Raw genomic sequence first — 16,023 nt, 5'->3', positions numbered from 1 at the left:
GGATTTGATTCACTGGCTGGGCGACCAGGGTCCTTTCTGTGTGGAGTGTGCATGCCTGCTCAGGCAATTGGAGCTACTAAAAAAAATGCCCTAAATATGAGACTTGTCTAGGGTGTTTTCCTACCTTTTGCCAAATGAATCAGAATCTAATGGCAAATGCCAATTTTTATATTACTCCAAAATTCTCCTCACTTGTGAAAAATTACTTCACACTTAGCTGACATATGTGGTATTGTTACTCATACACATTTACAAGTGATTTCCTGCTAAAAGGACCCCCATAGAACAACTCCCTCTCACCAGATGTTATTTGGGTGGTGGATCATTCTTAGCATATCAATGACAAAGATCTGTGATACTGATTTGTCTGACCACAATGCACTCTTCCACTGTGTGATGGTCCATTCCAGATGCTTCAGAGTCCAGAGAACTTAATTTGTGCTGATTTGTGCATGTAACTCCATATTGTAGTGCTTGACAAAGGTTTGCCAAAGTGATCCCTTACCAATGTGGTTATATCAGCTATTGATGAATGACGGTTCTTGATGCAGTGCCACCTGAGGGATTAAAAATCACAGGTGTTCGGAGTAGGTTCTTGCCCTTATGCACTGAAAGTTTTCCCAGATTCCTTAAATCGTTTAATGATATTATGCACTGTATCCCATTCTATCTTCCTTTGAGAAATATTATTTTTAAACATTTTAATACCTTTTTCATGAATTTGTTGACAAACTGGAGATCCTCTGTGCATCTTTGCTCCTCAAAGACTCAGCCTTTCGAGATGCTGCTTTTGTACCAAACCATGATTACAATCACCTGTATGAAATCACATTATTTAGTTATTTACCTCGTAATTAGCCCTAAATTGTCCCCGTCCCAACTTCTTTTGGATTTTGTTGCAGGAATGCAGGAACTGATGTATATTAACAAATGAAATTAAGTTGACCAGACAAAACATGGACTGTCCTGGGTTCATATTGTCTGTGATGAAATAAAAGTCAAAGTAAATGTTTTTGTTTCTTGTTTATTAGGATTTTAACGTCATGTTTTACACTTTGGTTACATTCATGACAGGAACAGTAGTTACTCATTACACAAGATTCATCAGTTCACAAGTTTATATCAAACACAGTCTTAGACAATTTTGTATCTCCAATTCGCCTCACTTGCATGTCTTTGGACTATGGGAGGTAAACCGGAGCACCCGAAGGAAACCCACGCAGACACGGGGAAAAGCAAACTCCATACAGAAAGGACCCGGACCGCTCCACCTGGGGATCGAACCCAGGACCTTCTTGCTGTGAGGCAACAGTGCTACCCACTTAGCCACCGTGCCACCCCCAAAGTAAATGTAAGAAACACTGTGTTTGTTTTTAATTTGCATTTTCCATACTGTCCCAACTTTTTCTGATTTGGGTTGTAGTAACAAATGTCTATTTAGTTTGGAATAAATACATTTTAGGTCAAACTGCTGTATATTTTGGCACCACACATGCCAAAATAAATAGCTTTAAATGCTTAAATAGCTTTAAAAGGCAGTCTATTAAAATATAATTGTTGACTAATAAGTCTATTTGACCAGGGGTTCAGGTTTTGTGTTACTTACACCAACTTATGAATCGTCATGTGTCTGCATTAGACTAAAGTTTTCTGCTATGAATGTTAATGTTATGAAGTTCATACCATTGTGGTGCTTACTCATCTATGTGGTTATATTTTGGCTGTACTGTATCACATGCTATCACAAGTTTTTACTCAAACTGGGTTTACACATCACTGATTTCTGTTATTACCACTAAGTTTTTTTTTTTTTAATCGAGGTTCCAGAGGTTTATTAGAATTCCTTATCCCCAACTGAACATGTACAGTTCCATCTACATAATTTGCAAGACAAATTTTCTAGCTCACCAGAGACAATGAAGTACAATGACTTGAAACATACAGTAACTCTAAACAGGGGAAGAAAATGTTGACTAGGGTCCCTATGGAATGAACAATTTCATAACAATTTATTTTGTAGTCTAAGCAGTACTTCAAATTCAATTAAAATAATCCTGGATTTCCGTATTATATGGCCGAAATGGATTGTTACTCTGCAAACAAAATTTCCAAAAGTAACATGTATCTACCTACTTGAACGCATTTTTAATAGTGAGAGAAATCACCAGATTACCAGGAGCATGACCTTATGACAAGTCCAAGGATTTGCATGGGACACTACCTGGTGTACCACTGTGCTGCTCCTGTGGGATAAAACTGAAGAACTAGATCATCCTAAAGACTTAAGACAGATCACGAAAAGCTTCAAATCATAGTTATTTAATTTAACAAGATGTAGCCAAACATACAAACTTAGTATTTGTTCTGTATCAATCATTTCACAGGCTTAAAAGCTTTAAAGGGAATGCTGATTGTCTGGCAAACAATTGTACTAGCTAGAACATGCCCTCTCCACCCATTCTGTGTGTACAAAAATTTTGTTTTTATATTCATACTTCTGCTGTAGACAAAAGACCCATTAAATCCAGTTGTTAGTATGTTAACCCATGTTAAAAGCAGTTATTAAGCTTGAGTTTAGTCCTGGGTACCAATCTCTGGTCTATCTATCTGACAACAGCAACAAAAAGAGGAAGCCGCTCCAGAAGCAGATTACTTAATATCTGCATGATTAGTTACTCTCCATTTTTACACATTGGAAGCTGTGATTGCAAGATAAAATAGAAGAACTTTTTGTTACATATACAGTGGTGTTCAAAAAAATAGCAGTCCAACACCATTAACCTGATGAATCACTGTTTTTAGTAGAAATGCTATTTCTACATAGCAAAAAATTTACTTGAAAGTGTAGTAGAGTATTGAAAACAAAACAAACCCAACAATTAGGACATGCATGCCGTTCATTCTGAGTAATCGAAGCATTGATTGAAAGGGGGTTGTTCAAAATAATAGCAGTGAGGAGTTCAATTGGTGAAGTCATTCATTCTGCAGAAGAACGGGTGTCAATTTTGGCCCTTATTTAAGGTAGGAGGGTGGCAAATGTTGCACAGGTTGGTCATAGCGCATTTCCTTCTGAAATACTGGGTAAAATGGGTTGTTCCAGACATTGTTCTGATGAACAGCATACTTTGATTAAAAAGTTGATTTTAGAGGGAAAAAACATACAGAGAAGTGCAGCAAATTATAAGCTGCTCAGCTAAAATGATCTCAAATGCCTTAAAGTGACCAAAACCTGAAAGATGCAGAAGGAAGCGTGGAACTACTGTATGAATGGATCAAAGAATAGCCAGAATGGCAAAGGTTCAGCCAGTGATCACCTCCAGAAAGATCAAGGAACATCTGAAGTTCCCAGTGAGTACAGAAGATGATTAAGTGAAGCCAATTTACCAGCAAGAACTCCTTGCAAAGTCCCGTTGTTAAGATAAAGACGTGTCCTGAATGGGTTCAAATTTCCCAAGGAACACATTGACTGGTCCAAAGAGAAATGGCTCAACATTTTGTGGACTGGTGAAAGCAAAATTGTTCTTTTTGGGTCAAGTGGCCATAGACAGTATGTCAGACGACCCTCGAGCACTGAATTCGAGCCAGAGTACACTGTGAAGACAGTAAAGCATGGTGGTACAAAATGATGATATGGGGATGTTTTACATACCATGGTGTTACACCTATTTATCACATACGAGGGATCATGGATCAGTTTAAATATATCAGAATACTTGAGGAGATCATGTTGCCCTATGTCGAAGAAGAAATGCCCTTAAAATGGGTGTTTTAACATGACAATGACCCAAAACATCTTGGTTACAGACAAACAAGATTGAGGTAATAGAGTGGCCAGCCCAATCCCCTGACCTCAATCCCATAGAGAACTTGTGTTCTGATATCTGAAACGCGTTTTTTTGAGGCAAAACCCAAAATTGCAGAAGAACTGTGGAATGTAGTCTAATCATTCTGGACTGGATACCTGTTCAGAGGTGCCAGAAGTTGGTGGACTCCATGCAACACAGATCTCGGAAACAATTGTTATGCCACTAAATATTAGTTCAGTATTTTAAAGTAAAGTGAAACCTCAAACATTTTCAGTTTATAGATACATTTTTTGAGTTTTTAAAGAAAAATGCTGGCACTGCTATTTTTTTGAACAGCCTAATATTAATTTTTCTTAACTTTCTGTAAAGGATGAACACAAACTGGCTAAATGTTGTTAATGTTTTGATTTAGAATTGAAAGTGTAGTATTTTCAGTGCATTTGCATTTATGGAAATAAAAGTTATTATAATGATTTTGTGCTTTATTCACTTTTTTAAAATCACTGCTATTTTTTTTAACACTACTGTAGAACTTACACTGACCATAACATTAAAACCACCTCCTTGTTTCTACACTCACTGTATTTTATTAGCTCCACTTACCATATAGAAGCACTTTGTAGTTCTACAATTACTGACTGTAGTCCATCTGTTTCTCTACATACTTTATTTTAGCTTTTACCCTGTTCTTCAATGGTCAGGACCCCCACAGAGCATGTAGTTTTTAGATAGTGGATGATTCTCAGCACTGCAGTGACAATGACATGGTGGTGGTGGGTTAGTGTGTGTTGTGCTGGTATGAGTGGATCAGACACAGCAGTGCTGCTGGGATTTTTAAACACCTCACTGTCCCTGCTGGACTGAGAATAGTCCACCAACCAAAAATAGATCCAGCCAACAGCGCCCAGTAGGCAGCGTCCTGTGACCACTGATGAAGCTCAAACTCAAACAGCAGCAATAGATGAGCGATCGTCTCTGACTTTACATCTACAGGGTGGACCAACTAGTATAGGTAGGAGTGTCTAATAGAGAGGACAGTGAGTGGACATAATATTAAAAAAAAAACTCCAGCAGCATTGCTGTCTGATCCACTTACACCAGCACAACACACACTAACACACCACCACCATGTCATTGTCACCTAAATAATACCTGCTCTGTGGTGCTCCTGACCATTGAAGAACAGGGTAAAAGCAGGCTAAAAAGGTATGTGAAGAAATAGATGGACTACAGTCAGTAATTGTAGAACTACAAAGTGCTTCTATATGGTAAGTGGAGCTGATAAAATGTACAGTGAGTGTAGAAACGAGGTGGTTTTAATGTTATGGCTGATCAGTGTACATTTCTGGTTGTAATCAATTGCGTATGATGCTTTCTGAATGTGTTTTTTTCACTGATATTTGCTAGAATTTCTCTAATACTAGTTGCATGATGACATCTTTTATCTCTTTAAAGTGCTAAAAAAGCTTGCTTATTTAATCAACATACAATTAACTGTGCTAAATTAAAAGCAAAAGGCTACGACAACTTTATTTTTTACTGACTGGATTCTTGACATCTTGGTGAATCTTTAAGTATGAGGATAAATTTGCAGTGAATAATGTGAGCTAAGTAAGTGCACAACACACTGATACTGTCAGGAGATCTGAACTACTAGTGTAAGATCAAACTGCTGCACCAGCACATGCTTCACTTATCAAGTCAATAAGCAGTTACAAAACAAACAATCCTTGTACATACAAAGACATTTTAATGTCACAACACATCTTGGATTATACATAAAGTGCCATAACAAGCATTTGCATGGGAAACAATGGCATGATCACGTTGTGACGACACATCCCCTAAAAACTGGGGAGTGAGGCTGAGATTGTCATGGCAAAGAAATCAAAACAACTACAAATGAACAAAGCACCCTGTGGATGTAAATATGGAATGTTCCTTTTGTACATCAATGGTTCTGATTAACATGGTGTTTTGCCTGGCAAGATTTTCAGCATGGAAGTAGTTTTTCATAATAATATCTAGCTGTGAATCTAATCAAGTGTGAGTTGGCAGAAACCTGAGCTGTACATTTTCCCTTTCCCTTTTCAAATAATGCAATTACCAGCGTCCACAATGAACAGAATACACAGACTTAATCTAACTGACTGCAAATGAGTTTTATCATAAGGCAACCAACATATAATTATCATACTATTTTTTTTAACAATAATGACTTTTCCTAGAAGATTTCACCTCAGAACTTGAAGCTGAAACTTATTCAGGGCTGTGGCCTGTGGGTTAGCACAGAAGTCCTAATTTGTTACGTTCTCGCAACAAGAACTTATTTTGTTAGTTTTCTTGCGACCCTCATTTACTGATGTCATTATCACTGGTCAAATATCGTTCTGAGGATTTTGTGATAGAAGAAATATTTTCAGTGATAATTAATAATTTTAGAAAAAAAAAAAACATTGTCCAGAGGCTATATTAGATAAAGACTACGTTGACCTATTACTGCTTTTTTATTTTAATGCATTTTCTCCCCATTTTCCTCAATTTTGTCTTTCACTGCTGAGAGATACCAGATTGCATCCAAGGAGAGCACATTGCTGTACACGCCTCTTCCGACACGTACACGGCCCTCCTCTTCTCGCCACTGCATTTTGCACAGGCGTCTCTTCCGCCAATCAGGGTCCTTAAACAGCATATAAAGACCCACCCTCCCACACATAGTCCGGCCCCCACCCGGCAGATACGATGGCCAATTGGTATCTGCTGCAGGCACTGCCAATTATGCCCGCCAGATGGCGCCCAGCCGAATCGTGGCAACACCGAGTTTCTGAACTCCTCGGGTGCTGGTGTGCTAGCGGAATATCCCGCTGCGCCACCTGGAAACCGTTTTTTGCAGTAATGTAAAACAAGCAGATTTTAAAAAAGTGGCATATGTTTACTTGACCATGGCCTTGCACATAAGGAATTAGAATTAAACAGTAGTCTATTAGGCTACCACACCACCACTGATGCCCAAGTACGAGTTACAGTAGGGCTACAGACCTGGTTAGAAGCGTCAGAGGCTGTACATATTCAATTGGCCATGTCTGAGGAAGCGAAGGGCAAATGTGATATCATCTTATTGCCACTACAACAGTGACTCCTACTGTATGGGCATCACAGAAATGCTTTTTAACTGTAATCAATCTTACAAGCTGTTAAACAATTCAGACTCTGGTCTGGTCTGGTATGTTGCCATTCATCTGCATCATTTCTGTATCATGGCTTCACATATCTGAACTAACTAAACGACCTAAACTAGATCATCCCTGCTGTTCGCTTGAACCATCATGCTTTAAACCTCCTCTTATTAAAATGAAGAGTCTAAAACGATTGTTTGGCAGTTAAATGTGGATTACTAATTGTATTGAGTGAGTCTTATTAAGAACAAAATAAGAACAGGTATATCTATAGCTGTTAGAAAGAAGGGATTATAGTCATCTAATAATTAAGATATAATGTACAAATAAAAATAATAACATTTCTTCCAAAGAATTATTCAGAAATAAATATGAAACACCTAGTTATTACTGTGCCATGCTGTACTGCTTTAGATACTCGTCCTTTACTTGCTACATTAAGGAACACAGACCAGTCAAGCAATGGTACTGATATTTCTTTTGCAAATCGTCCACTGTGAGGCCAGGCTAAAGTGTAACACATAAGTTATACAATCACACAGACATAATGGGTCACAGATAAAGTGACATTGGTACGGTAACATATACGAAGAATGCATCACTGAATCTGATAGGTCTCATGTTGATATCAAGACAGCATGAAAGGACAGGGCTGACAAAAAATTCAATAAAATCCCAAAGACTAAATAAATTGCCTATAGACCAGCGTAGTGTTATTTTCAGTGATATCCCTGTTTGATGTCCTTTTCAGTTTAAGTTCAAGTCCAGCATTTTGTGTTTGTGTGTGTAAACAAAACGTCTCACCAGTGTGCTTTTGTGACTTATTGAGTGCAATTTCCTTTGCACTTATTTGGTTCCCTGATTGAACCATACATGTCCTCCTGAGCATAAGCTGGAAAATGCAAGAAAGCTATGGGAAAGGTTTAAACGTTCTCAGACCTCCATGTCTGATGGGCCTCCACTTCTTCTGACACAACCAACAGGAGTTCACAGTTCTTGCCACGAAGCTGGTGACACAAGAACTTCCTGCAACAACAAGAACAATTGATTTTGCAAGAGAAGAAACAAAGTTCACATAAAAGTTCTCACAGATATTGCTAAATAGACGCGCAGCCTGGATCCACATGCCTAAAATGTTTTAAAGAAATAATGTAAGAATAATACATTTTACTTATAAATATAAAATATAAAGTAAAAGTAGATAGGAATTAAGTAAAATGGACAATGAATGACCAAGTGCTTAGGGTCTTAGGTTGCATTGCAATTGGGTGAAGAGTCCGAAAGCTTTGAGATATCTGTGCTCTTTCCTAAATGTTAACAAATGTAATTCATGGTTTTTCTGACCAATGTGCACTAACAAATCAAAATGAAACAACCTTAAGAAATGTAAAACATTTGTCAGTCTAAGAAACAGCAGCCTGAACAGATACAGTATCTGTATCAGTCTACACATCAGTCCCATTAAACACAGTCTGTTCATGCTTGCCTATACAACACGAGGGTCAGCTTTACTGTGTGTTGCATACAATTATTTGATGCATGTACGCTGTGTCTGTCTCTCTGTCTGTCTGTTACTTTGTCTGTCTCTCTGTCTGTATGTCTCTTTGTATGTCTCTCTCTCTCTCTCTCTCTCTCTCTCTCTCTCTCTCTCTCTCTCTCTCTCTCTCTCTGCCTGCCTTCCTGTCTGTCTCTGCCTGTCTGTTTTTTTCTGTCTGTTTCTCTGTCTCTGCCAGTCCGTCTGTTTTTATCTATCTCTGTCTGTTTGTCTCTTGCTCTGTCTCTCTCTTTGTTTCTCTCTGTCTGTCCATCCGTTTCTGTCTGTCTGTCTGTCGGTCTGTCTGTCTGTCTGTCTCTGTCTGTCTGCCTCTCTATCTCTGTTTGGCACTCTGTCTCTCGCACACAGAGACACACACACTCACAGCAGGACATGTTGTAGTAGGACAAAGTAAAGGGACGCCTGCGGGTCTAGTGTGTGACTTGGGGTGTACAGTGTAAACTCATTAAAAATGTGTTATTTTATATGTTCTTCACACTTTGTCAAACCCACATCAACAGTACAAATATGCAGTGTAAATAGTTTCAAAATACCTGAGCTCATCAGCTGTTCCAATGGCATGAGGACTGCGTAGTTTGGAGTCCAAGTTATAGTAGACTCCACCCACCTCCCTCACACCAATCCAGTGCTGCCGTTTAAGTGGCAGACGCAGAGGCCCCCAGCGAAGGTTGGATGGCACATTTAAAATAAAGCCTGTTACATTTGGCAGCGAAATACTGCAAACATCCCTGAGAACAAAAGAAAAACATCCACACAAGACAGAATAAAGGAGACAGGACATTTAAAGTACTGAACATCAGACTATACTGAACCTCCCAATTTACCTTCTTTTATCCCACCAAACAGCTTCATACCCACGAGTCTGCAATGCAGCCATGATGACATTCACATCATAGTTGCCATTACCCAGCATATTCTTCTTGTGAGGGGTTACCAAAGTGCTAGGGGAGAGTCTGTAAAGGCAGAACAATGCGATTTTAAAAACAATTATTGCACAATAATAATTATTACAATCTGATTTTGTAAATAACAGTTTCCATAGTTAAACTGGTTGTGCTGGTATAGAATCAAAATTCTAGTTCTGATGTTTTTTGTCTTTATATTTACACATAGCCTTGACCATCTCTAGCGACATCCTCTTTAAGCTGCGAATAGAATACACTGGATCTAAAAGGTTGTAAAAAGGCTGCATGTTCTCACAGACCCGTCTCCTAAAAACTAAACCAGGGCTCCTCTAAATTTCCCTCTAGGTATAAGGGTAAGATGATGTGTATTGAGCCGTGACTGAATGGTTCTCTGTTCAGGGTGTCAGGACCCACTATGATTCTAACCAAAATGGCAAAATGAATGAGTTATTGATTTTAAAAAATAAGCATGACTTATCTAGCTTTGACAGAGGATGTCACACATAATTTTTTTTTAATAATCACTGACATTTCTGCGCACAGCAGTTCTGTGTTTTTTCTTTACAATGTTGAGAAACAATAGCCCAGGAATTTACCCAAACTTGTTTGTTATTTCATTCACGTTTTGTGGTTTTATTTTTTTTTTACAAAGTGCTGCAAGAAAATAGAGAACCAACAGCTTAAATGAACAGCATTATGTGAGAGGAAAAGTCATAGCTTTCTGTGGCTTTGTTGGCAGATATACATAATGCATAAAGAAAAATCTGCTTGCTGACTGGCTTTATGCATTTAAACTAGAAACTAAAAAAATTTATCGAGAACAAAATTTTTAACACAGCAACATTGTGTTTATACTGTATAGCGATAACACAGGTCTTTTTCCAGTTTGCAGTCGTGAGTTACAAATTACTTACAAATGTAGGGTGTTTCAAATAATCATTTTTGTTTTCAAAAAGCATGAGAAATAATCACCAGACAAAATTACAGTTATTAACTGATGCTTTAATATCATCTTTGGTCAAAGCACACCTTTGTTTCGTCAGGCATCTGCGCGCACGGATACGTGTTACAGGCAAAATGAGCTCAGACTCTAACTTTATTTCAGAGGAATTGGAAATGGGAAGCCCATGAACTATACACGTCGTGGAAACATCACAAACACTGGTGTTAAATGGATCGCAATGGACTGTAGACGCTTTAACATAGTTAACGATGTGGGTCTACATGATGTTATACGTGTTGCATCTCGAAATGGTTCATTGTAGTACCCTGAGAGCCTGTTTTCAGTGGCAGGGTTAGAAACAGATTCTCACTTTTGCCAGATAATGTCTATATAGGCATTGGCTGGCTTTCTAAAGATAATTTAGATGTAATAATTATATCATAATTTTATTAATTTTTTTATTGGTAAACATTTACTTAATAAAAATGTAATAAAATGCAATAAAAATGTGCATAACTTCAAATTTTGCTTAGTTATTTTTGCGGTCAATTAATCTCGATTAAAATGTTAATCTTGTGACACCCTTAATTTAAACATGCTGATGTTACTGCAAAAACACTGTTTAGAGTGTCTGTAAGTATCCTAAAGATAAAAGTAATACCTATTTAATCTTGGTAATGCTTATTTAAGTAAATGTTGTGAAATAAATACATAAATAAAAAAATAACAATACTTTTCAACTTTTTAAATTCACAGAATAATCTACACCAATTCCTATCAAGCTCTAAAGCTAAAAACTGACATCACAACTTACATGAAAAGCTACAGAGTTTAAAGTTTAGGTAATTTATTTTCCAATTTTGCCCTTAAGGTGCATGGGTAGTAGTTAGTTGGTAACCGCAACTTTCAAATATCCTATATAAGTTCCTCTGATCTGGAAAGGAAGCCAAATCAAAGAAAGCATAAAAAAACAAAACTTCTACCTCTGACAGATTTCTTGAAGCGTCTCTTTGCTGAAAGCAGCACCATCCTGGAAGACATTATTTAGTGCATGAAGAGCACACAACTCTCGATGCTGTTTCTCATGGTAGATGACAGGGGGTTGTAATGACGAAGGAGAGATTTTGGCATTTGGCCCTTCATCTGGCTCAGGGGCAAATGCACCTCCAACAGCACCACCTTTCTGCTTGCTTACCTTCCATGGCATACAGCCCAACTCCTGAAACCCACCAACCCCCCTCCCCTTACCAGAACATGGTGTACTCCCCATCCCCGTGCTACTACGCCAGTGCTGTCATCTCCACAGCAACCACTTAGTTGCTCCAGGTGTGTGGCAAGGGGAGGGGAAGGTGGCCACAGTAAGAAAATTGAAGCCAGTTCAGTGTTTTGATTGAAACAACAAAAAATGAAAAAAGTAGAAGGTAAATATTTGTTTTAATCAGCCCTCGTGTCTCCTTTGTGAGCTGTCCATGTGACACTATCATGAAGTAGTTCTTTCCATGTTGAATCAAATTAGATGTAGCAGGACCTCCAGCATAACACACCCCCCACACCCACAAGTGATATGGTGATAATCCTAAATTTGTGGCAGGTTAACACACTGCAGCCTTGTAGAATTCACTTCATCAAAGCCTAAAAGAGAAGGAAAGGAAAATAAAAAAATTATTAAGGCAGTGGAGGCTTCATGAAAAAAATCTAACTTTTTATATTTTGTACTTTATAGACATTAGTAATTGTGTACAGCTAATATGCAGGTTTGGGAATGGCTGAATATTGAATACTCTGTTAAAAAGGATTTAGAAACTATTAAAATATGTAAGACACTGTACATTACATTTTGTTTGAATACATTATACTATTGGGGTATGTTCCCCCATGAACAGTGAATGTGATTATAAATTCTGTTGAGATTTAGAGGCAAGATTTGAAGGGTCTGTGTGAAAAAAGCAGCCCAGTCATCAGTGGGGAAAAATCAGGGTGACAATAATTAAATAAGCCCAAATACACAATAGGTTTTAGTCACTATGAATAGTTTATTCATCTCTGTATTGTCAGTAATTAAGTCAGTATTGTAAGTTAGTAATTTAAAACAGCAGTGACTGTTTTTATTAAGTTTATACCCAATATTATAACTGCAGCACATGACTTTGCTGCATTGCTGCAAGTGTCCTTTGGGAAAACAAAATACATGAAAGGAAGATATAGCGCTAAGCTCAACTTAACATAACAAAACCTTTCTGTAATATTTTTATTTATTGTTTTTTATATATTAAATGTTTATTTGCAGATATCAATATATCTTTAAAATATTTTTAAAGAAAACTGATTAAAAAAGAATGGCTTTGAGAGAGAAGTCCAACTCCATGTTTCATGTATGTGCATGTTTTAATACATGTAAAATGATTCTAATACATGCAAAACATCCAACCTCCAAATCAGTTTGCAGCAGCAGATCATGATTTACAGTTTCACAGTAAAACTATGCAGCTGCCTCAACCATAATATTCAGAAAGAAAGTAGTAAGTAAATATTACAGCATACAGTAATAAGGGGTTTCACCGAAAGAAATATTGAATATATTAAATTATTGCTACGCTTACTGAGAAAATAGTTAAATAAAACAATATCTAGAGGTGAGTATACTGGCCTTGAGAATATCTACTATGGCTCTGATCCATCAGATCTGATCCCTGATCAATGTATTTACAATCATGATCTACTTATTTATTAGGATTTTAATGTCATGTTTTACACAATTTGGTTACATTCATGACAGGACAGGAAGTTACTCATTACACAAGATTCATTAGTTCAAGTCTTTAATGTCAAACACACAGTGATGGACAATTGTGTATCTCAAATTCACCTCACTTGCATGTCTTTGGACTGTCGGAGGAAACCGGAGCTCCCGGAGGAAACCCACGAAGACATGGGGAAAACATGCAAACTCTACACAGAACAAAACCGGACCACTCCACCTGGGAATCGAACACAGGGCCTTTTCACTGTGAGTCGACAGTGCTACCCACTGATCTACAATTCTATTAAATGGGACTTTCACTGCCCTAGAAGCTCGCTTTTGAAGACAAGCATTAAAAGCAAAAGCAAATGAGCTGGTCTTGATAGACACACAAACTATAAGTGCAAGTACCTCCCTTCTAGTAAAAAAAAACCCTCTCCTGTTACACACGAGAATGTACAAAAGTTTTAATCCAATTTAATGAAGTGCTGTACATCTAAAAAGCAATTTCCTTAAACAATCCCCCGGGATGGTCTGGTGGAACAGCAGTCTAACACTGTGAAGACCTGAGTTTGAGTCTCGTCTGTACCACCCACCTAATCGAGTGTTTAGCAGACACAATTGGTCGGGTCTGAGAAATGGCAGGTTGGATTGGCACTCCTGCAGCAACTCCCACTGTCAGGTCAAGGCACCAGATCGAGCCACAAAGAAATAAAGTGGGCGTAGGATGATCCTCTGTTCATGTTAGGGCCCTCTGTAGAAATCCACTTCTGGCAAGTGTAAAGAAATGATCTGTGGGGAGGGAACAGCCAGCCAGAGTGTCCCAATGCTGCAGTGGTTGCCAGTGTGCGTATGGGACATATAATATTTTTAAACTGAAGCAATGTATTGGGAATGAAAATGATCCTGTAAAGCAGGCTTGTCTAAAGAATGACCTTTGGGTCAAACGTTAGATCTTCTTTCTTAAGGTGATCAAAAATTGTAGTTGTAAGCTTGAAAGTTAAAGAACGCTGTATGAGCTTTAAAATTGGTGTGTAAAATATTGTTGTTTTAAAAAAAAATGCATTTTCTCCCCTTTTTGCGCATCAAATTACATCACGCTTCCTCTCTGCCTATGCCGATCCCTGCTCTGACCGAGGAGATCGAAGCTAACCCACGCTCCCTCCGAAACGTGGGCAGCAAGACGCATGCATCTTAACACCCACACATTGACGAGTGTTGTGCCACCAAGCGTTGTGTACGGAGAGACACACCCTAAGAGCACTCCTTCCCCATCTCTGTGCAGGCGCCTCTAATCAGCCAGCAGAGGTCGTAATTGCACCATTCTGACAGAGAGAGACCCTATCCGGCTTAGTTCCGCCCACCTGAACAACAGGCCAATCTTTGTTCATGTGGCCGCTCATCCTCAGCCGGCAAGGCAGAGCTGAGATTCGATACGATGTATTCGAGATCTCAGTCTGGTTGCAGCGTGCGTTTTTACCGCTGCGCCACCTGAGCGGCCTAAAATATTGTATGTTATATGCAAAATAAGTAGTTTATTATGTGTTAAATAAGACTTATAAATGAACTCGTAAATGTATGTATTCCTTATGTTTTTGAATAATTACTAAATATAACTTTGGCAAAGAGTAACCTACCACTGGTCATTGTGATCTGATCAACTGTGGTTGTGTTTGAAAAAGTTTGGACACCACTGTCCCAAAGTAACCTTACTCTGAATGCTGTTTTGTCAAAGTGTATCTTCAAATAGTAGAAAGTAGAAATTCAAATAGTTTATTTCAGCATTTTAAGACGTATTCATAAGCAAACATTCTGTACAAATTGACATAGCTGGTAATGTTTATATATGGAGAATGACTGTTCTGGGTTGAGTGGCCCAAACTTCCTCTTGAATGGTAAACCACCAGGAAAAGAAATGACAAAAACCTTTATAAAGCTTCACACAACGACTAACAGCTGGTCGTGTCCATACATGCGTTATAACCGTGATGATCTGGCTTGAATTCAGCTCTCTTCAATACATTAATGCAAACCAGAGCTCATAATAATCTATCATAACAAACACTAGCTAGCTCGGCGCTACTCGCTTGGCAATATTTTACATAAACCGTGAAAAATAGAAGCTGTGAATAATTTACCAGAACACATACCTCAGCGTATACAGAGTTTAACTGACTCTGAGCTGCTTCTTTTCAGAATAATATACATTTATACAGCTCTTCCTGCCGTTGTTTATTCCATTGTGCCTCACACTTTTCCTTGCAGCTATACGTCTCAGCTCGAGCATGCGCAACACGTCATTAGCTTTCTGCTGCCTGTTCACGGTACGTCATCAGCACCTTGTGTACCGCAGCTCCGCCTGCCAGGTTCACCTCAGTTTGTAGTTCTACAATTACTGACTGTAGTCTATCTGTTTCTCTACATACTTTTTTAGCCTGCTTTCACCCTGTTCTTCAATGGTCAGGACCCCCACAGAGCAGGTATTATTTATTTGGTGGATCATTCTCAGCACTGCAGTGACACCGACATGGTGGTGGTGTGTTAGTGTGTGTTGTGCTGGTATGAGTGGATCAGACACAGCAGCGCTGCTGGAGTTTTTAAATACCGTGTCCACTCACTGTCCACTCTATTAGACACTCCTACCTAGTTGGTCCAGCTTGTACTGTACTGTAGATGTAAAGTCAGAGACGATCGCTCATCTATTGCTGCTGTTTGAGTTGGTCATCTTCTAGACCTTCATCAGTGGTCACAGGACGATGCCCACTGGGTGCTGTTGGCTGGATATCTTAGGTTGGTGGACTATTCTCAGTCCAGCAGTGACAGTGAGGTGTTTAAAAACCTCCATCAGCATTGCTGTCTTATCCACTCATACCAGCACAACACACACTAACACAACAG

General features: G+C 38.5%; 1 protein-coding gene across 1 annotated transcript; it reads right to left on the bottom strand.

Annotated features, from left to right (window-relative positions):
- Window positions 1-7,307: 7,307 nt before the first annotated feature.
- On the bottom strand, window positions 7,308-15,444 carry josd1 (Josephin domain containing 1). The gene is made up of 5 exons (XM_063003128.1): window positions 15,276-15,444; window positions 11,369-12,017; window positions 9,362-9,490; window positions 9,071-9,265; window positions 7,308-8,008 (listed from the first exon to the last, which is right to left on the bottom strand). The coding sequence occupies exons 2-5, from the start codon at window positions 11,653-11,655 to the stop codon at window positions 7,906-7,908; spliced, it is 714 nt and encodes a 237-aa protein (XP_062859198.1). The 5' UTR covers window positions 11,656-12,017; window positions 15,276-15,444; the 3' UTR covers window positions 7,308-7,905.
- Between the last annotated feature and the right edge of the window lie 579 nt (window positions 15,445-16,023).

The sequence above is a fragment of the Trichomycterus rosablanca genome, chromosome 10 (genome assembly GCF_030014385.1).
Source record: "Trichomycterus rosablanca isolate fTriRos1 chromosome 10, fTriRos1.hap1, whole genome shotgun sequence".
NCBI lineage: Eukaryota > Metazoa > Chordata > Actinopteri > Siluriformes > Trichomycteridae > Trichomycterus > Trichomycterus rosablanca.
This window is presented reverse-complemented; position numbering and strand designations above follow the sequence as displayed.